The 21,850-nt window shown below is 41.2% G+C and overlaps 1 protein-coding gene across 4 annotated transcripts; it reads right to left on the bottom strand.

Moving 5' to 3' along the window:
• Positions 1-2,423: 2,423 nt before the first annotated feature.
• On the bottom strand, positions 2,424-21,283 carry fam193b (family with sequence similarity 193 member B). Of its 4 annotated transcripts, none has more exons than XM_037544484.1 (10): positions 20,978-21,283; positions 19,524-19,799; positions 15,018-15,204; positions 13,912-14,112; positions 10,614-11,016; positions 9,850-10,036; positions 7,819-8,052; positions 6,325-7,414; positions 3,035-3,113; positions 2,424-2,933 (listed from the first exon to the last, which is right to left on the bottom strand). In XM_037544484.1, the coding sequence occupies exons 1-10, from the start codon at positions 21,128-21,130 to the stop codon at positions 2,837-2,839; spliced, it is 2,907 nt and encodes a 968-aa protein (XP_037400381.1). In that variant the 5' UTR covers positions 21,131-21,283; the 3' UTR covers positions 2,424-2,836. The 4 variants fall into 4 exon arrangements, with proteins under 4 accessions (XP_037400381.1, XP_037400382.1, XP_037400383.1 ...); XM_037544485.1 differs by having other exon boundaries at positions 3,035-3,110; XM_037544486.1 differs by having other exon boundaries at positions 13,912-14,109.
• Between the last annotated feature and the right edge of the window lie 567 nt (positions 21,284-21,850).

The raw sequence follows: 21,850 nt of genomic DNA, 5'->3' as shown, positions 1-21,850 counted from the left end.
TGTTGTGGGACTCATAAGGGTCACTTGACCTAATGTCTTAAAAAGATTTTTTTATTTATTTATTTTTTTTAAGAGTTGGGGCACATCCTTTTGTAAATTTATGAGAAATACAAAGACGAATTCCACCAATTTTTCCAAAGTTCTGCGTAATTCAGTCACCGAGATGTAAACGAAGTCATTCAGAGTGGTTTGATGCGGGACAGATGAGTGTGGCGAAACCTATTGACTCAAATTTCTTTACAGCGGTCAAAGGAACCAGGGTTCATTAAGTCTACAGGGCAAATTGTTAGCATTTCACCTACCATCCAAAACAACCAGTGAACCTACATGTCTGCGTTCTTACACGTAATACTGATCATATTGAAATAGAGGAAAATCTTTAGACGTACAATTTCTTTGGAAACTATTTTGCCCCAGGATACCCTGCATGCATCTCTCTACCATTAAAAGATTTAAAAAAATAGGTTTTAGGCCAAACTTTAAAGCTATTTTAAATCAACCTATCAGGCATCAGGCAACTTTCAACCATTTCATGTATTAACTTTCTATGAAGGAGCTTTCAGACATTAAATGCTTCTGACGTCTGGTTCCTATCACCACCACATATTCTGAATAAGCCATGTTAGAATGGCTTTAGAATGAATTTCACATCAAATCACTGACCAACTTCTCATTTTATCAATATAATCAGTGGAATTGCCCTTTATTTCCAAATCAAGTCTATTTAGGAAATCGTGTAAGAATGAAATTCGTCTAGTTAATCAGAATCTTATGGCACTTACCTTTATGACAATCTTGCAACCAAAGCAAGAAAATGAAGCTAGAAAGGAAACAGACACCTTTTTTGTCAAAACTGTAATGTTTTAATCTTTCTGAACGAAAGATTTTCACAGTATCAAAAGTGAATAATAATAATAATAATAATAAAACAAAACAAAAACAAAAAACAGAAAGCCAACATACACTTGGCCAATAATGGTATAGTATAAATCTACATTCCAAACGTTTAAGATAATGTCTCCTAGTTTAATATAACCTGGATAGCATCAAAGATGTAGAATATGAAAACAATAGCTCAAACAGATTTTAAAAATCCATCTTTGTTTTTCATCTCAATCCTTCAAAGCAAAAACGGGAGGGTAAAAAAAAAAAAAAAAAAAAAAAAAAAAAAAAAAAGGGTACATCAGTTATCATAATCCCAGGTCCCAATTCCCAACATAACGTAAAATTTTATACTTCTGATTCTTAATCAGAAAGGGATCAGCTTCAAGAATACATGTATAACTGTGCGGACACAAACGTGCAGAGCAAACGTCAGGGTTAAGGTCGAGTGTTGTACCATCGCAGCGAAGCTTTGAACTCCTCACATATGAACAGACAGGGAAAAAAAAAAAAAAAAAAAAAAATCTCCTCAATACCAAATATCACATACAAACACCGGGAAAGGAGAGAATGGAGAAAGGAGAGAATCCAGTCTGAATTTAGAGCGCGTCAGTCTACCCAAACTACACAAGCAGCACTACGGAGAGCGGCTGGACACCAGCATGCAGCCAAAACGAATGCGTCGCAGCACCGGACCGCCCTGCTGGAAAACCGCCTGCTATGGAGCAACAGAGCCGCCAACATGGTCACAGTACACAACTACATCCATAAGACTACTAAGGATTCTTAAGAGCACAAAGAAAAGACTTTAGCTGGTCAGGGGACTCTTCGGTCAGTACTGACCTGTATCTGGTACAGAAAGAGAAAGTGAGTGGACTTTTGTCAGTTTTGAGCATCATGCAAGGGAAATCATGTCAATCTGTCCCCTCTTTGAGGATGTAATAAGTGTTACAAATATGAGATACATGTTCTATAAATTGGAATATACATTAGTGTTCTCTTTTTTGTTGTTTTAGCTGGTTTTGGCAAATGTCCAAGTTAACTCGCATAAAAAGCATGGAATTCCTTAGTTTGCATGTACCGCAACCTTTCCAACTCACGTGGTATAATTGAAACGGAGCAAGGCCCACATTTATCACGTGCCTCAGGAGTAGCCACTGATTGAGGATCAGGTCCTGTCCATGTATCTGTATTCATTATGCTCGTTATGTAAAACATAAAAAGCTCAATAAATTCAAATTTGGACCAGTTCAATTTGTTTCTCGACAGCTAAAAGACTGCACAATTTAAATAGAGCAACATTATTTTTTTTCTCAGGTACTGTGATAAAAAATGTGATTCAGATATTTACTTTGTTAAAAAAAAAACAAACCCAAAACATTTCATTTGCATTTTTGAAGAGTGAACTGTATCCTCTGAAAGCGCCCATGAGCCGGTGAAAAGTACCTTTCGGAAACATAACTGTTTAAGGGAAAAAACAAACAAACAAACAAACAAACAAAAAAAAAAACAACGGTATGATGGGTCGAAGCGTGCTGTCATTCTGATTTAAAATATTTTATTGTAAAATAACTGTTTACATACTACAAATGAAGTAAAGAAATGCAGGAGTAGTAACCAAATCACATTTTGGTACATCACTCCAATGCAACAGAGACAGATGGGGCTGAAGGCAGGCTTGCACGTGACCCCACTCTACCATCAGGTACGACTGAAAAGGGGAAAAAAAAAAAAAAAAAAAAAAAAAAAAAAACACGCTTTGATGGATGATTATGTAGACAGAGGTCCCGTGGCTTTAGTGATAAAGAGGGCATAGACAGCAGGGTGACGTCCAGCCAATCAAGTGTTGAGTAAAGTGGCCATAGGCCAATCAGGTGTTCAATACAGTGAGTCACACGTGTGTTGAGCAGTCTTGTCAGAAAGTTGGGGGCATCTTTTAACCATCGTTCATGTGTTACTGAGCTGCGTCTGAGGGCGTCTTTTTCAGGCTGAAGTTGGACCAGTTCACAGCCACCTTCTGTCGAGTTTGTTTAGCTGAATCGAGGCAAAACCTGGAGAAAAAGGTGAGCAAAGTCTCAGCGAAAGAACATCAATAGAAACTGCGATTAATAATTCATTGTAGTTATATGGTCTCATATTGACAGGGTTTCACCTCTTGAAGTATTCGACCTCGCGATCGATCTCATCCATTTCCGTCGGATCCAGGTCTTGGGGAAGGAACACGTCATCTACTGACGAAAAGAAAACACTATTTAGACACTGTTCAAATATTATTAAAAGCAAAAAGAAGATCAATATATTCTTCAACTGCTGAGCAAATCCAGGTTCAGCTAGAGCTGAAGTTCTTAAACCCATATGCTGGAGGGCTGCAGTGCTGACCAGTGTTTTTCCTGCTCTAGCACACCTGATTGGACTTGACAGTTATTCATTTGAATATGCTAGAGGACAGAAAATTCTGCAGTACTTGGGCTCTCCTAGTCACTTTTTTTTTTAAAGCAGGAATGCACCAAAATTTCAGGCACTGAAATGCACAGTTTTCTACGGAGCCACGAAGAAAAAACAAAACCAAAACAAAAAAAAAAAAACCTTGACATCACGTTCCCTCGCAAATGTCTTTCATTCCCTTGCAAAATATATGCTTGTCAGACAGCAAGCAAACGGAGGACCAGGAATCCTACATTAGAGCTTTGTTTTTTGCATAGCTAACATTAAAAGCTGTTTTCCCAGTTTCGCCAGTCGGTACAGAGTTTATTCAGCTATTTTTCTCCTATAAGGAGAAAAAAGGAGAAGTCTCTATAAATGTAGCATTTTCTGCATGAGGACCCTCTATCTTGGTTTCAGTTTGTGCTCATTATAACAATCATGTTTGATTTTGAGAAGCGACTCTGTCTTTAGATTTCAATCCAAGATCAGCGTAAAATTCAATGAGCTGCTCCATGTCTGAGCTTAAGCAAAGCACAGCTTTTGCAAGCGAATGCAAACCATTTGCATCGTATTCCAAAACATTTGTGAGGGAATGCATTTTTTTTAAAGTGAACCCAAAACATTCATGAGGGAAGTTTGGTTTTTTTTAAACCACGGCCCCTTAAGAGCTCCGTAGTTTTTGGCTTGAGGGGGAAAAAAAAGACAATTACACACAAAAAAAGCTTAAAATAGGTCTACGGTGAAGTGTCAAAATCTAACACTAATCAGAATAGTACTGACAATAAGTAGAACTGACTTAAAAAAAGGGTTAGTTCTTTTTACTCTCCTGTGCCAGTCAGCACAGATGCATTCAAAGAGCAGCAGATCAACAGGAAAATACAGTGAACTTGCTTTTTACACTCATCTTCGCCTTACATGCTTTTCAGCATTCAATGAAAATCTTTAATTATCTTATTCATTGACATTTACAGCATTTGGCTGACGCTCTTATCCAGAGCAACTTACAATTGGATCATTTTACACAGGTAGGCCAAGGCAGTGTTAGGAGTCTTGCCCAAGGACTCTTATTGGTATAGTGTAGGGTGTTTGCCCAGGTGGGGATTGAACCCCAGTCTACAGTGTAGAAGGCAGAGGTGTTAACCTCTACACTAACCTACCATGTTTTATTCATGATTAAATAACGCCATTTCCCCTCTGTGTGTAAACTGTCCATTATGTATGGGCTAATAATATCAGCAGTGCTAGCAGTAGCTGTGGCTGGGCGTGCCCTGAATTTCAGTTTCAATCCACAATTTTCATTTTGGTGCATCACTATTTTTAAGTACGCTACTGGTGCTGGTTAAGAATGCCCTGCATTGAACAAAGCTCCACCAGCATCTGTGAAATAGAGGTCTGGATGAGGCAGGTTCACCTGTGGGTCCCACGCGATCTGGTAAATAATTTGCGGGCAGGATTAGTTTTGAAGCACCATGGTCATTGCGCGTAAACAGCCAACAGGTTGCGGGCTTGTGCGAGCGGGTATTATGGCTGGCTAAATGAGCTGCAAGTGCGCAGCAGAGAAAAACAATAGTAATCACAAGTAGCAAAACACACAAATCTACAGAACAATAAATAAATTCAAAAATGTTTTTTCTACAACAACTTTTTTTTTACCTGTCCCTTGCCCTCAGTCTCTGCTTTGGCTTTAATTTCATTTCAGCTGACTTGATGTTTTATTGAGTGTTTAGCTAATAATGTGATGCTGACACAAATAAAAACTGTTAATAGTGAAGCCAAATTGCTTCGCTTTTAAACTTATTTTTTTGACCCGACATTCACTGTGTAGTAGTGCTGGGTGATGGGACCTTAAATCAATATTACAGTTAATTGAATATTTTACCTTGATTACAATTAATGAATGATTAGTTTGTTTTTTTTGCCCTCATCGTTCACTGACAAGGTCTGTACTGTAAATATGGTCTGCATGTCAATGTAAATCATTTCAGCCAGATAGGAGTTCCCGTGACTTTTACGTCAATCCAACGACATCATAATTTCGCACTGGAGAGACCTCAAACATTTATGGTGATATTTCTGTACAAAAATTACAAGAGATTTATCCAAAAAACCCTTGAAAGAAATGGCTGAACACAGCAGTAGGAGATTGAGGAATTTAAAGAATCCAAGGATATGGACCAAAGAAGTTACCAAACCCTTTTTAAGGCCATCTCAAACACATTCTGGGTGATGTGCCAAGCTGTCAGTCAGTAATGCTTCATGATTGCTGCTGTAATGCGAACGAATATTAAACTGGAGGCTGCAGGAGCGACTGGTGTTCGTTCACAGTCATGACTGTTTATGAAGCAACGTGACACGTTATTCTTTTACACATGCAGGTCACTTTAGGAGCTGATCTGTTCAGACACATATCACATACAGATCACATTTAAAGGATATTGTGAACAACCAAACAAAAATATCAGATTTGGTGAGAGAATCTGATTTAGGCCACTTTTACCTGCTGTGTGAACACAGCCTTAGCTTCCATGTGGCAGAGCGGACGTGGCAGAGTCACGTGGCACAATACATGAACACACAATGGGCAAAGGATTAAAAGAATTAAAAAAAAAATTTTAAAAATCAAAATAACTGACAACCATAAGATTACATCGGTAAGAGGTTCAAAATGTTAGTTTCAATTCATTCACATGGCTTTAATAAGCCTAAAATACACAAAATATTTACTTTTACTTTGCAACACTTAAACATTTAACTTCAGTACTGGGTGTGAAAAAGTGATGGGTCTTAGAAGCTGCTCTGCCATGTCCTACATCAGTGGAGCAGCTGACAGCAAACACAGGTGGGAGCTGACAAGGACCATAAGCATAGCCCAAAGTTGGCAGGTGCGGGGAGCCACCGGGAGTGGGCAAAAATCACACTAGATGTTGCAGGCGTAGGCAGAAGTGACTGGCCGGGAATTAATAATCAGGCCTCTACTGTGAAAGACGATTGAGAGTATACTGAAAAAAGTTACATTACCAATTGCAATACTGGAGTTGTCCATCTTGCTCTTGTTCTTCTTATTCTTTCCTTTTGACTGTTGCTGCTGGGAGTTCGAGTTTGCTGGAGTGTTGGAGTTGGTTTTGGCATCTGCCTCGTGCTCCAATCTGTTTCCTCTCATGTCAGTGTCATTCTTTCCTTTGTGCGAGTTAGAACCTGAATGATGGTTCCCATTCACAGTTCCATTGGAAGTAAGTTTGGAGGACTTGCCTTCCTCTGTCTTTTTATTCCCTGTTTTTGGAGTCTCCCCATGCTGCTGACTCTGCTGGCTCGCTTTCGAACCTCCTCTGGGGCCCTTCTCTGCCTCAGTTGCTCTGCCCTCTTGAGTTTTCTCTTGGTTTCCAGGTGTTGCTTTGGCAGACTTGGAGACAGCAAGCTGGTCCTGTGAGACCTGGTCTTGTTGCTGCTGCCTATGCTGCTGTTTTTTGCCCTTCTTCGTCTTGGCTCCGGCCCCTGTGGCGTTCTTGGAGTCTGGGGCCTCGTCTTTGGGTTTGGGCATGGGGGCTGTGTTGGGCGTGGTGTCCTCAGAGCCGGGTGGGGAGCCTCTTTCCGGGGAGCGGACCCTGATGAGCTTGGAGAGGCTGGGAGTGGTGTGCAGCCGCTGGACATCTTTGGCCGTGGCTGCACTGAAAGAGGTGGTGTTGCTGTTGATGCTGCTATTGGCGCTGTCCATACAACTGTGTAGCGTATCCAGCTCTCTCTTGAAGTTCTTCAGCGAAAGTGGGGCTAAGTCCAGGTCAATCTGCTGCAGGTCGGACGAGCCATTGAGGTGAGACAGCAGGTGGTTGCCCTCCAGCGTGGCAGCTTTCTTAGGGAAGTCGTTGACATCCAAGTTAAGATCGTACATGCTAAAGGAGGCCCTTATGGAGTCTTTAATGGTGTTCTTGATCTCTTCTAGGCGGGAGGTGAGAAAGCTGTTGACGCGCTCCAGCTCCAGCTGAGGCCATTCCAGCAGACGACCTGCTTCACCATCCGGGGCAGACTCTTCCTCTGCTGGCTCTTGGGGAGAAGAGGATCGCTGCTCAGTGCAGGATGTCTCCACTGCACCCTGGAGGGCACGCTCCCTCTCCTGAAGGACACAAGGAGAAACATTAGCTAGTAACAAAACAATCAACAGTTATTGTGTTAAACCATTTTAACTTTGCAACCTGGAGTCATTATCAGTGAGGTCCACAAGGTCAGCATGAGAATAAAGCTTACATACTGCTGTTGTCAGAAGCCTTGCATCTCCAAAAATGATAACTTTACAGGGAAAAAAAGGTGTACAAACTTTTGCATGCCACTGAACTTAATTTTAGTTGGTAGATAACTACACTATTTATTCTTTTATATATTGTTTTGTGACAATCTGACTATAGCGGTTATTGCCAGTCTCTATGATTCATATTATTTGTTCATCTCTTGCCTACTTAGATGCATCACAGCATGGAGACATTTAAATTATGGAATAACTGGATCAATGAAAGCTAGTACCTTCTTCTTCTGTTTGTGCCGTGCACGTTTGGCTGCCTTGGCGCTGTTGACTGGCTTGGGTTCGGTGCTATTGATAAAGTCTAGTAGCTCGTCCACGTCGCGGTGGTCGATCGCGCTGGGTGTGGCTGGGTCCAGGTCCTGCCTCTGAGGCAACTCTTCTTTACGGCGAGTCAGCCGGGACCGAAGCTTCTCTCGGATCTCTGCATAATTCCGACTGGTGGGGGCTGCAGGTGGCTGAGGGACAGAAGAAAGGGGGCAATACGGACTGTCAGTAAAGTCACTTGAGAATGGAATATTTCTCTTCAACTAGCCAACTAGAAAATGCAAGCTAGTGGTGGCCAGTTAACATAAGCTTCATGCATAACTCTAACCCTGAGCTAATCTTTTAATTTATTATTAACACAATTATTTTTGTGTTTTTCCCTAAAGGGGACCAGTCACGCTGTCTTGCTTAATAATATTAATGCTTAATAATAAATGTTTGGAACAAAAGTCATGACAGTTTACGATAGGGTTGGGCAATATGGTTTTTGTGATACATAAAGCCACACATTATGAGACTACTTAAAGAACACTGTCCAACTACATGTCTCATCACAAGGAAAGCATAATTAGTCCTGTTTAATTGTATTTAGAGCAACAAAGTACATTAATATTGAACACAAATCAATGTATTCAAGTTTTTGAAAATATTTAAAAAGAAAATGTGACATTATTGATTGTTTTTTCTTGTGATATTTACTGTGATAGATGTTGTGCATTGAGAAAATGTCTAAGTTTCATGGTGATCTATTTTTGCCATATTGCCCACCTTGTTGTTGATCTGTTTTATTGGAAAACCTATAAACCTAGATTCCTACAGTTGCCAGAGTTCCTTGTTCCCAATGTTGGAGGCGTGACTAAGTTTTTGGACTTATGACAGGATTCCTTATGAAGCAAAACTCCTCCAGAAACTACATAGCCTGAAAGGGTCACAGCATCATTAAACAGGAGAGGGGCCACATAAAGGCCACTACATAGCTCAATGCATGCCATCGCCACTAATCCTGCAGGGTACACTCCTTCTCCAGAAAGACATATACACCCATATACACACTCGCAGATACACCCATATACACACACTCGCCTGCACACACGAACAAATATGAGCACATCCAGATAATAAACAACCAGCACAGGTGGTTTCCGTTTGGGTTTGCAGTTTCTTACAGGAAAAGAAGTCTAAGCTGTGGTCACATGACCTTGTGGCACCCCATTCCAGACACAATGCATATGTGAAGGACAGCAAACTTTCAGTGGGCAGCAAAACAAGACAAAAGCACTCCTCACAGATAAACATACTGATGCTGGTAGTTGGGTGTGTTTGAGAGACCACTGACATTCTTTAAACTAAAATACAAACACAACCAGGATCTAAAGGAAATCTAAATAAACCAGGCATATTTGGATAGTCACTAATTACAATTAATGAGACTAAGTATTTAAAACCGTGTTCAGAGCAATATTAATATTACATCTCCTTCTACTAACACTTCCAGAGCTAAGTCAAGCATAAAACACAGACCTAGACTGATGTCTCAATTGTGTTTCATAAGCTTCAGAATTTATTGCATTGTGTAGTTAATAATTCAGCAATTGGAGAACAAACAGGTTTGCAAGTTTAAGTTCCCTTTGTCACATTTCCTTAAGCTACAGGGATGCGCTGCAGGTTCAATTTGAGCTGAACTAAATAGTCCTCAAAATTAAATATTCAAAATGCCCAATTTCGAATTCTAACACTGTGATAGAGACTCTAGACCTTAATTAATTTAAGAGACACAAGCATCACAAAACTACAGCATGTGCTGGAAAAACCTCAACTGTCTGTGTCTACCACCGCTGGAAGGCTTTCGATTTCACATAAGTAAAGTTCAGCCCTGCATTAGCAGCATCAGTTACAGAAGCAGTGAAACTGAACTGTGCAGTATCTGACGCTGGAGAACCCAGAAGTACATAATGGCACCAGAGTCTGTTTAAGCCCAGCTGAATTACCGCATTATGGCCAAAGAACTCGCAGTAGCAGCAGTCACAATATTTTCCGTCACGCTGATTGGTGGATGAGGAGGCACAGGAGCTGCGCTCTGAGCTGCTGTCTTCATCCTCCCCTTCTTCTGGCTCACACACCGCTTGCTGACATGATGAACCGTTCACCAGCTTGTGCCCTTTACACGCTTGGTCCCTAAACAGATACAAGCACACACATATTCCTTAGTAATATCAACTGCTCGTAAAAAGAGTAAAAAAAACTTGCTGGGCAAATGCTTCAAATACATCAACAAATAAAATCTTAAACTGATGACTGGAAAATTGAATTGACAATATTTTTAATTATCCTAGATATAGGCAATGAACCATATTTGGTGAACAGATTTAGCTTCTTCAGTTTTATTGCTGAGCTAAAAAGCTAACACTGCTGACAAACACTAGAAGTCAAGAGTCACCCAAATATTTCCGTAAATGCCACAACTTTTCTCAACCTGCTCAAATGGCATCCCGTCTTACTGTGAATTAAGACAATGAATAAAACTTCACCAAGGAGACCAATGGTGTTGTACCAAATTGTGACCATGGACTTCCCACCTACCAATGGTGTTGTACCAAATTGTGACCATGGACTTCCCACCTACCAATGGTGTTGTACCAAATTGTGACCATGGACTTCCCACCTACCAATGGTGTTGTACCAAATTGTGACCATGGACTTCCCACCTACCAATGGTGTTGTACCAAATTGTGACCATGGACTTCCCACCTACCTGCAAGCAGTGGACGTTAGATGAGCTGCATTGGATGATGGTACAGTGCCACTGCTGCCATTGTTGTTGTGCCCGTTGCAGGGGTGGCTGCAGCCCAGCAGCGAGGAGCCCACTTTCCCATGCTGGGCACCGGTGGGCGGAATGTGAGCATTTTTGCAAGTGCTGGACTTATGCAGGGTGGCTGGGCTGTCCGGCCCACCCGAGTGCTTGGCGCCAGCAGCCAGGTTTGGTGCCAGTGGGGAAAATGGAGCGTGTGCAGACGTGTTGACGTGGACATGTTGACTAGAGGTGGGCTTGGTGGCAGGCAGCAGAGTGGAGTTCTGGGAAGAGAGGCCCGTAGGGCTGTTGGGCGGCACTGATAGGTCTGCAGACTGGTGGTGCTCACTCGGGTGGAACGCCTCACCTGGAGGACAGAAGGGGAATGTCATGTATGCAGCTTTTCAGGAGTGTAATTCTGGATTCGTTACCATTTTATTACAATTAAGTTTAAGCCCAGTATCTAAGAAACATTCGTTCTTTTAGTTTGTTCTTAGTAACATCCCTTCTCAAATATGGAATGTATTAATTACCTATTTTATCTAAACAGACTAGTTAAAAAAAAAAAAAAAAAAAAAAAAAAAAAAAAAAAAACACTTTATACTGTCTTTTCAAGTGTGTTTGACTTTCAGTTCTGCTGGCTTCTAGTTTTTCATCAGTGGCTAGCTCAGACAACAGGACCACTGTCGATGGATATGTGCATCAGCCAATACCAAGTCCAATCTGCTGTGTGTGTTTTCATAGACAACACAGCTGCAAAATTTAGATAAGATTACGATACTCTGCCAGGTAATACTACAGTAGATTTAGTGAGTTTAGTGTGTACACAATGTGACACTCCGGACTGATACGTTTTGCATTTCAGCCTACGTTTTTCAAAATGATGACTTTATAGTGATTGTAATGTATTTGTTTTGATGGACTGACTGATCTGATGATTCATCTGCCAGTTCCTGTAATATTCTACACTGAAATCCCTTATTTTTTTTATTTTTGCACAGTACAGATTAGGAACTGAAAGTTTTAGTTTTATTTTATGTGAAATAACCATTTTGTAGGGTGGTGAATAGGCTTTGTCTCCACACTGCTCCAAAATGAGCTGCTCCTTTCTCTCACATTTTAATGTGGAAAATCTGCTAATGTCAGTTTGAAACCAGAAACGGCGCATAAGAAAATGACTTTAAAAAAGAGAGAAAAACACAACAGGACTGTATTTAGTACATGTTTTGCCAACATATTGCTCATGGTAAGTGGTGGAAGAGTTCTGTGCCGCATGCTCACATTTAACATCGTGGTGTTTACATGAAAGTAGGCTTGTTTAAATGCAGTGGAAACACTAGAGCTGCACATTACATATTTTTAGCTTCCTCTATAAAACGCTGTGGACAATCAGATCACTTTGTTACCTGAAAACATGTCTCAGTGCCCGTTTATCAGTGTTTCTGCTACAAAATTGTCACCGCTAGTTCTTGATATCATGAAATATCACAAAAACGCAATTACACTTTGCAGAGTTTCATGGTGATATATTTTTTGCCTTATTGCCAACCTCTAATTTGCAGTACACCTCTAAAGATGTAGATTTGTTTTATTTGAAAACCTATAAACCTATATTCCTACAGCTGACAGAGTTCCCTGTTCACAATGTTGGAGGCGTGACTATATTGGCACGGCCACAATTCATTTAGCATTGCAACAAGTCATCATTTCAGCGTATTCAAAACATTTCAGGCCATAAAATTCCAATAAGGTTTTTACATTTTTGACTTCTGAACAAGCATCAAATCCAAACAGGAACAGAAACAGAAAACCTGAGTTGAAATAAGCTGTCTGTAAAGAGTGGTTTCACTGTTTTACCTAAAAGAAATATTTGCTCACTTAGTAACATTACCAAATATGTGTCTCAACTTTGCAGAGGGCTTTTAATTTGAAACCACATATAAAGGAAGTGCTGACACCTGGTTTTACTACGTCTATGCCAGAGCCCTGTAAAGAGCTCCAGTTTAAGCTAATGTTTAATCCAGTACGAATCTGCCACGCCATAGTCTGCTAAGTAATAATAGAATTACCTTCTATAATTTGCCAAACTCAGAGCACCCTCAGTTTTTGGTGATGGCCAAGAAGGTAGAAGGAGAAGGTAAATATATTGAAAGTTTTTTTGCCCCACATTGTGTTATTGTTCAGAATTATGGTGCCTGTTGCATATCTGCAACAGGTGATTATGTTCTCAGGGTGTTGTAGTGTGGGCCTGACACCGCTACAGAAAAACAAATCCTAGAGTTTCTGGCACTGCAATGACCGCAAAATAAAATGGTTCAAAAAATGAAGCGAAGGACTTCTACTGGATCAAACATATCTTGGCTAAAGCTTGATCCATCAAAACAAGCCACAGCCAGATGTCTCTAAATTTCAGAACTTTAATAGTTTAAAAACATTAGACATTTTATGACCTTACATTTTCAATATCCACACTCACCAGCCACTTTATTAGGTACACCGTTCAATTGCTTGTTAACACAAACAGCTAATCAGCCAATCACATGGCCTCAACTCAAAGCATTTAGGCATGTAGAGGTGGACAACTTGCTGAAGTGCAGACCGAGCGTCAGAATGGGGAAGAAAGGTGATTTAAGTGACTTTGAACGTGGCGTGGTTGTTGGCGCCAGACGGGCTGGTCTGAGTATTTCAGAAACTGCTGATCTACTGGGATTTTCACGCACAACCATCTCTAGGGTTTGGCCTCCACAGTCAGCAGATCCAATAGAGCACCTTTGGGATGTGGTTGAACGGGAGATTCGCATCATAGGTGTGCAGCCGACAAATCTGCAGCAACTGCATGATGCTATCATGTCAATATGGACCAAAATCTCTGAGCAATGTTTCCAACACCTTGTTGAAAGCATGCCATGAAGAATTAAGGCAGTTCCGAAGGCAAAAAGGGGTCCAACCTTTTACTAGCAAATAAAGTACCTAATAAAGTGGCCAGGGAGTGTATTTTAAGAATCTATTTTATAAAACGGATCAATGGAAACCCTGTCATTAGAAATTAATTAGCAATTTCATTCATAAAAATAAAGTTACAAGAAGCCCAAAGATGGACATATTAAGCTCATGGCTGTGAATTCCAGCGTACAATATCTTGCCAAGATCAATCTCAGAATCATCAGTTCTAAGCCAAACGGTCACGTCTAAAATCATCCATTAAACTACACCAACAATTAACACATTAATGTAGTATCAATGTCCTGACTCCATGTCCTACCTGGAGGAGTTGGTCGCCTGCACATGGTTTTGAAGTGCTTGGGGGTGGTCTTGCAAAGCTCGGCGGAGGTAGACAGTGGAGTAACAGGGGACGTGGCACTGAGACTGGGGGAAGCTGGGTGACTGTAGGGACATATTTTGGTCCCAGATGCCTCGTGAGAGGATCTTTTCTCATGACAGGTTGGTCCCGCCGTCCCGCCTGCTGCAACCACAAAAAGAACAATTAACATTCAGTTGTAATGAAACTTCTACCATGCACTGACACTGCTGCATGCACAGATTAGAACTATTTAATCATAGCCGTTGCTTCATCAGTTTTGCCCCTTTTTCTTTCTTTCTTTTTTTAAATATCTGTGGTAAATCCTTATTCTCTGTTCATATTGCTCTTACTGTTTTGCTATCCAGTGTCAACCAGAGGAGAATTGGTTCCCCTTCTGATTCTAGACTCCTCTCAAGGTTTCTTCAACTTGCTCTCAATGAGTTTTCCTTGCCACTGTTGCCATTAGCTTGCTCAGGGGGGCCTGGACCCAGATTTTTCTGTAAAGCTGCTTTGTGACAATGCCAGAATGAAGTATTAAGTCATGAGAGGTTGTGTATTATAGTGACTGTACCAGGCATCAGGCGCTACATAAGTATAATTAAAAATTGTTTCAGTAACTCTTCTGCCAAGTAATGTAGTTTGTTAAAAGTAAGCTATGGTTGGCAAGAAATATAACGGTCAAAGATTGCTCTATTCATTGAATAATGTTTTTTATAAAAATAAAACACTGTTGGTGTGTGCAGTCATGTGTGTATATGGGGCAACAGACTTTGAACAAGGCTCAGACAATCAGATTTCAGAACTGTTTTCAAAAAAACGTAATAAATGAAAAAAGCAATAGTCAAAGTCTTAAAATAAGGTCTTTGCATGACCTCAGCTCATCTTATCACAGTACAAAGACAGACAAAAAGAGAGACACACACACAGCTAGACAAAGACATTTGATGAGAAAGACAGACAAAGAAATAAAAAGAAAAAAAAAGAAGAAAAAAGAGAGAGAGAGAGAGAGAGAGAGAGAGAGAGAGAGAGAGAGAGAGAGAGAGAGAGAGAGAGAAGCATGGTCAAACCTTGCTGAGAATGAGTACCAGCACCATGGGTGCAGTGAGCTCCCGTGTTCGAGTGAGCAGAGTTCCAGAGGCCTGACAGCTTTCGGGCCGACAGGAAGGAGCTGGGGTCCCAGTCTACAGAGCTCTGCTCTGGGTAACCATTCCCACAGTTCTGCGACTTACATGACGAAGAGTGGGACAACGGCACCTGCAAAATACACACATACGTAAACACCTAAAAACGCAGGACTGCTACAGAATAATTGTCTGCCTAAAATAACTTTTCTTAATGCAGGACCTGTTTTAAAGAACTTTTTTTATTTGAGTTAAGGAACAAAAAACTTTCAACTGCGCAATTAGTCAAAACTGACAAATATACAGCAAAGAGGTTTCTTTAGGTCACAGTCCTCAGTGGAAGCTAGCAGTGGAAACACAGTGATTGACTCCATATCCTGCAATTTTGTTCTACTTTATCCCCCACCTCCCAACCCCAGGATTAATTTCTGACGTTTGTGTGATTTTATGTACCATAAATAGTCATAATTTCTTTTCACATGAATCTTCGCCCTTTATAAGACTTAGATTTATGCAAATGCCCTCAGTTCTGACTGTATTCCTTGTATTGTACCTCACTCAAAAAAAGGAGTGAGAGCTGAAACACTGCTAATTTCAGTGTGAATGGGTGGAGCTAAACTGCTGTAGGCTGAATAGGCATATGTACACATCACAAACAATAAATACAGTACAGTCTGTTTTTGCACCTCAGTTTTCATATATGGATTGGAAAATAAATGGTACAGTTTGAAACTTTAACAGTGTTTACATAGTACATCAAACTCTTAATTGAAAACTATATATGTATATCTGTTTTCCATGATATGGGCTCTTCAAAATAACAAGAGACCCCATCAAATAACAGACGAAAAGGGTGAATCGGACAGAAACTGTGCCATTATCTTGTAGCACTGAATGACTAAAACGACATTTTCTGATTGTACAAGTTTAGGACTACATTTGCACCTTTGCATAAAGGAGAAACAGGGACCCCCTAGCTGTGTAAGAAATTAAAACTGATAAAGAAAGCATAGGTTCTACAGAAGGTTATTGTACTGAGAAACATAGCAGAGCTAACAAAGTTAACAGGAGTTTTTTTTTTCTTCTTCACACATTTGAATGGCAGCACAATCAAAGCAAAACCAGACTGAACCTGTCAGACCCTACTCTACTGTTACCTTGCAGACATAAGGACTGGAAAGGCCAAACGGATGTTCAGTCTTTTTCACTGAATGGTTTTGTGGGTAAATAATCAGTGCAGGTTCAGGAAGCGAGCTATGGCCATTGTTTGCCCTTGTCCACCTAGTGAGAGGCATATCCGTTATCAAGCTTGGTACAAGCGGGGGAAAAAGCTGGCACTACATCAGGTTTACCTATGGCATGATTTTCCTCTCCTGATGCACAAAAACCTGCGGCAGAAGATCTTGTGCATGAGCTCTTTTGGGGATATTTCTCCAAAATCAGTTACCAAACAGACAAAAGAAGAATAGTCAGACGCTCTGCCACACCCACCAAGACCCTACGCCCCCCAAAAAGGCCAAATTTCAAACCCAGAACCATTTATCTGGGTTCCCTGTTTGACTGACAGGTACATTTTCACACTGGATGAATATCACAAATTGTTTTCAAAGCAATTTCACCAAACCATCTGCTGTGGTTTGTTAGTACAAAAGTGTCATCAGCACTGACTGCACAGTACAACACAAACTGAAATACGCTGCAAGTGTGAAGAGCGTGTGTGGGAAAACACTGAGGCAATTCCTGTTTGAATCACAGTCTTGACTTCTTGTCCCACCCTCAGAAGCTCTTAAGATTAGCTGCAAATGTGTACTTATACTGGCAATATGGTCAATCCCATCACAGTCCGCTCAGGGATGGAGTGCAGCCAAAGGCAAAAGAACCCATACCATCACCTACCAGACTATATTCAATAAAGAAACACTCAGGAAGCAAATTTGCATTCATTACAATGAAGCACCTTTGCACATTTGCTTTAACAAGCAAAATTGCAGTCTATTTAAAGCAGTGGGAAGATGATGAAAATAGATACACTAAACATTATAATCCAGACGGTAAATAACAGGGCCAGTATACATGCCTGTCTGCACTGTAAATAACAGGGCCGGTATACACGCTAGTCTGAACTGTCAGAGTCTTTTCACCAAGATCCTAGACTCATATAAAGTTAATAGCTTTGTCTTAGTAATAGAGCCATACGGACATCCTGAAAAGAGCCACATATCTTGAGTGAATGTGCTATTCTCTGTAGGCCTGTGCTCAAAAGACTGAAAGGAACACTGCCTGAGCAGTCTTTTTGTAATTAATTTATAGTATTCTTAGACTTTTGAACCTGACATTTATGTGCAATATGCAACCGATGTACAACACTTATACAGTGCTTCAAGGCCTAAGTGCATTCACTTTCACACATATCACAACATGAGAAAGATTCAAATACCTGGCACTAGCTCAACTGGCTCAAGTGTGACTAAGAGTGATACTCATGGTGATCACTTTGGGAGAAAATGACTTTAGGGAGCACCTCAAACTAAACGGGGCATTTCAGGACATGTGCTTGGACTAAGCAGTGCAATAATTATAAAGAGGATGACTCTACATCATTCGAGGGTGTGCACTAGAACGAAAAGTTTTAAAAGAAGTTTTAAAGACTTTACGAACCAATATCCAGTTAACCACGGGTAATGGGGGGGGGGGTTCACTTTGGTCGAAAGTCCAGAGGCTTACTCTATTGGGTATCATCTCACGTGAAGATGCAGCGCAAGACACTAGAAAACTTTATATTATTCAAAAAAATAAATAAATAAATGTTGGATGACTAATGGAAGCTGCCCCTTCATATGTGAGCTTAAACTATAGCTAACTGGCACAACTCTGGATGAAAGTTGGCTAAAAATCTGTGCCTACCTTCTCAGTCACAACACTCATGTTAAGGCTCTCAGTTTTAGAGTGTAATATACATACCTCACTCACTGATAAAAGCAAAACTAACATTTTACAGTCCTATTAAAACATTAAAGAGGCATATCACTGAATTTTTATTGTCCATATTTCCTCTGTCTTCTTTTGATCAAATGGAAGTACCCAAAAAGCGATTTCAGTATTCAAATACGGACACTTTGAATGGTTAACTGAGTACTCAAACACCAGTGCGCATCCCTTCGTTATTGACAGAATAATGTCAAACGTCCCACTGAAGAAGAGAACAGGATGTAAATGCTGTAGCTTATTAAGCAATAATAATTAAGAGTATGCAATATATATATCTATATCATCTTCTCAGTGAATCTAAATAAGACAGGGTTAGGTTGGAACAAAACAGCTAACTAACCAGTCTTCACTCTTTTGCCCTGTAAATAAAGTATGTCTGTTGACATGAGTACGTTTACATGCCTAAGAGCTGCTATGTGAATTTAATAGTAATAAATAAGTAAACCATCAGAGGATTTACAGCATGTGCATGTCTACGTCAGGTATATCATAATGTATCAGCATGCGCAATTGGCAGTCTGTGTGCTACCATGTATTCTATCACTGCATAAAAAAGGGGTGTCCAATCGTATCAGCAAAGGTCCGGAGTGGCTGCAGGTTTTTGTTTCAGCAAAGCAGGAGGTGCCCTGATCAACTGTCTGAACTGGCTGTTACCAACTGATTAAAAAGTAGAATCAGGTGTGCTCCTGCTGGATTGGGATGAAAATGTACAGCCACACCGGCCTCTTGTGGACATGACTGGACATCCCTGGTTTAAAAGATGCACAAGGCTTGCCTAATTGCTGGATGCACAAGCTCATTCAGCGCAGAGTTCAGAGTGGTAAATTATTTTTATTATTATGCTTAATCAGAGTAGCAATAAGTTTGTGTCTCATTTCACCAATTTGTGTGTTTCATCGCAAACATGGCAGCATGGACAAGTGTATCAGCTTTCTTTTATGCCGGTGTTCTTACTGTACGTACCGCCTGGCGCTTGCCAGAGTTTCACATCAAAGCATGATCATACAGACAAGGATAATAGAGTCACAACTATCACTATTACGATAATCAGTTATTCTAGCCATGATTAACTAACTAATAAAATAATTTTACTTTGCCCGTCACAGGTGCTGTCATTTAGTTATATCTGTATGACATACAATTTCTTTCATGAAGCAAAGCCACAATAGAACCCAATGCTTCCTGTAGTGTTTTGCAGTCTGTTAGAACAATCACATGGACCATAAGATCAAAATAGAGCACTTTTGTTAATAACTAAATGACTCAAACTTTTCCCCCAAAAAAATGTACATTGCCAACAACTAACAGAGTTTCTCAGCTGTACATAATACACTCAGCAGAACAGTAAAAACCTAAAGCCAGAGTAAGTTATGATCTGGTACCAGTTTTGTTTTCCATGTCTTAGTCAGTAAGCTTTCAAGATCGAAGCAGGGGCTCTACTGAAATCAACGCTTTGCTACTCACTGGTGCACTCTGCTCCTGCGCTGTCCTCCTCTCCTCTTCCTCCACACTCTTCCGGCAACTCTGGCATATCCAGAGGGGGACTTCTCCCAGCAGTGACTGCGATAGCGAGGGCACAGCGTCCGCTAGCTTGCGGCCCGGGACCTCCCTTAACAGTGCCTGGGAGAGAGCTGGTACAGCCTCCGCCAGTTTGGACCCATGGCTGGGGAGCCCGTTGGCCAGGCCTGCTCCCCAGTCCTTAAACTCCCGATGGCACAGCAAACAGCAGGTGTGCATGGACTGTGGGCGAGAAATTAAGTACTGTTATAAGTGATTCTGGTTGTTTCTAGCATGGGCAGAATACTCATTTCATACGTGACAGCAGATGTATTGGAGCATGGAAACAACTGTGCAGTGGATAGTTTTTCCAAGAGTGGATTTGACTACTACGACAAGTAAATGGTTTTGCATGAACCTCCTAAACCTTCAGGCTGAATAGCTGCTTCAGTGTCAGTCTAATTTAAGTAAATTCAAACAAACAAAAAGCACAGCTGAACACAACCCATTCCAAGACAGCTCTAGGATCACAGTCTCACGTTCACTCCAAAAGAACTTCCACAAACTGAACTGTTTATGTTCCATGTCCCATTCTCACCAGGGAAGTAACTTTCCCAGCTCTTCAGATGCCCTTGCTCCTCTGCACAGGCTGCCGTCACAACTGTACTGGATGAACACTGGCGAGCACTAAAGCATGTCAGCACCAGAATCAAAGGACTCTATAATGCACAGCAGAAATGTTTCACAGACCTTCACGCAAACCATTATCAGGCTGATTTAACAGCGATCTAAGCTACATCTCCAGGACGGAGGACGTTAACGTCCAGCTGCGAGTTAGCTTACCTCGCAGGGCCGGCTGGACAGAGGAACCGTGCAGACAGCGAAAAGCTTCCGTTAGATTACCTGACACTATGCAGCGCCGTGTAACGAGCCTCGTTTATTTATTTACACGTTTATTTATTTATTTACTGTGGGTATCTGGCGAGCAAGGTACTCCGCCCGGCTACACTGAGAGTGGATGGCTAACCCAACTAACCTAGGTAGCCTAGCATAGCTGTGAGACGAAGCCGAAATCAGCTTCTTATTCGAATCTTCTCGTTCCACCTTAAATGGTACAGCAGTTACAAGTGGCACCTGAAACGCAAGAACGTAACTGCTGCACCTTTTAAGGTGGAAAGGGAAAACGCAAACAAGAAGCAGGACGCATAGGCAGCCAACTTCAGCCTAGCGCAGCTATGAAGGAGGAAAAAAAACTGCACTGCTTTTTTCGATTTTGCTGCGAAAGGTCACGTTTTTAAAATGTCCAGTTTGACAAACACACTACAAAATATATTTGTGCGTTTTTAAAAAGTGTAGGCACATCCAAGCAGCTGCATATAGCTTAGGGTGAGGGTCGTTAGCTAGCTAGTGGCGCCAGCTACCTGGCTAGTCCTCGCCGGGCGGTCTAGTCCCGCGTCTCCGCCTCCGGCTGCAGCTCCGTCGGCCTTCTTCTCCGCGGCGCTCCGCTGCTGCTGCTGCTGCTGCGGGTCCTCCTTCTGCCCCGCTCCCGCCTGCTTGCTCTTCTTCCTAGCCATGGCGCTTTATTGTACAGTTCTATTGTGTATTTCCTCTGCCTGTCCCTGCTCAGTTTGCGACAGGTTTGATAAAAAACGGTACAGCTCCGATAAAAAATGGAGATTTTTTTGGCTTTTTATTTTTTTTTCCAAGCGCCGTAAAAACAGTTTCTGTTTCTCTCCTCAAAGACAACAGTCAATATGGCGGAGGGCTGGCACACACACGCTTGCGCGAGGTCGCGGGGTCAAACATAGTGATGGCAAGATGGCTTCGCGGCCATGCTAACTGTGGGAAAGAGTCCACTGGCTGGTCAAGCTTTACTGCAGCCAGCTCAACTTTCTGTGTGTAAATTGAGAAAGTAGTCTGATGGTCACTGTCTGATGGTCATTCTGCAGACAACCACAAAATGACGCACATTCTTGTTGACATTATGATAAATGTTCCATTTTATGTGGAGGGCACAAGTTTGGGTAACAGGGTTCGGCACAAAGTGTGGGACGCAGGTTAAAATTACTTTTTTGGTCATTCTTTTAACATTAAATTGCTGGGAAATTAACCAAAGCACACCGTAATTAGGTGTTAATGGAAGACTTTAATTTCATAGAGAAATTCAGTGTCAGAGAGGCGTCTTCACAGCTCACAGAGTGAGATAAAGTTAATGATTCCTGTACATAACTTGTACATTAACGTGGCCTAAAATATTAAAAATTAAAAATGGAATTAAGAAACTAAATAAATTT

The sequence above is a fragment of the Pygocentrus nattereri genome, chromosome 14 (genome assembly GCF_015220715.1).
Source record: "Pygocentrus nattereri isolate fPygNat1 chromosome 14, fPygNat1.pri, whole genome shotgun sequence".
Lineage (NCBI taxonomy): Eukaryota > Metazoa > Chordata > Actinopteri > Characiformes > Serrasalmidae > Pygocentrus > Pygocentrus nattereri.
The sequence above is the reverse complement of the archived record's forward strand: the minus strand, read 5'-3'. Positions and strand labels throughout refer to the sequence as shown.

What these genes read in the sequence shown, in the direction of transcription:
- fam193b (XM_037544484.1), bottom strand. Translation starts at nt 21,130, where the DNA reads ATGGCTAGGAAGAAGAGCAAGCAGGCGGGAGCGGGGCAGAAGGAGGAC. An exon ending in CGCAGGAGCAGAGTGCACCA is followed by an intron (nt 15,205 to 19,523) that starts GTGAGTAGCAAA and finishes TGTATTTTGCAG; the next exon opens with GTGCCGTTGTCCCACTCTTC. An exon ending in GGCACAAACAGAAGAAGAAG is followed by an intron (nt 7,415 to 7,818) that starts GTACTAGCTTTC and finishes TGTGTCCTTCAG; the next exon opens with GAGAGGGAGCGTGCCCTCCA.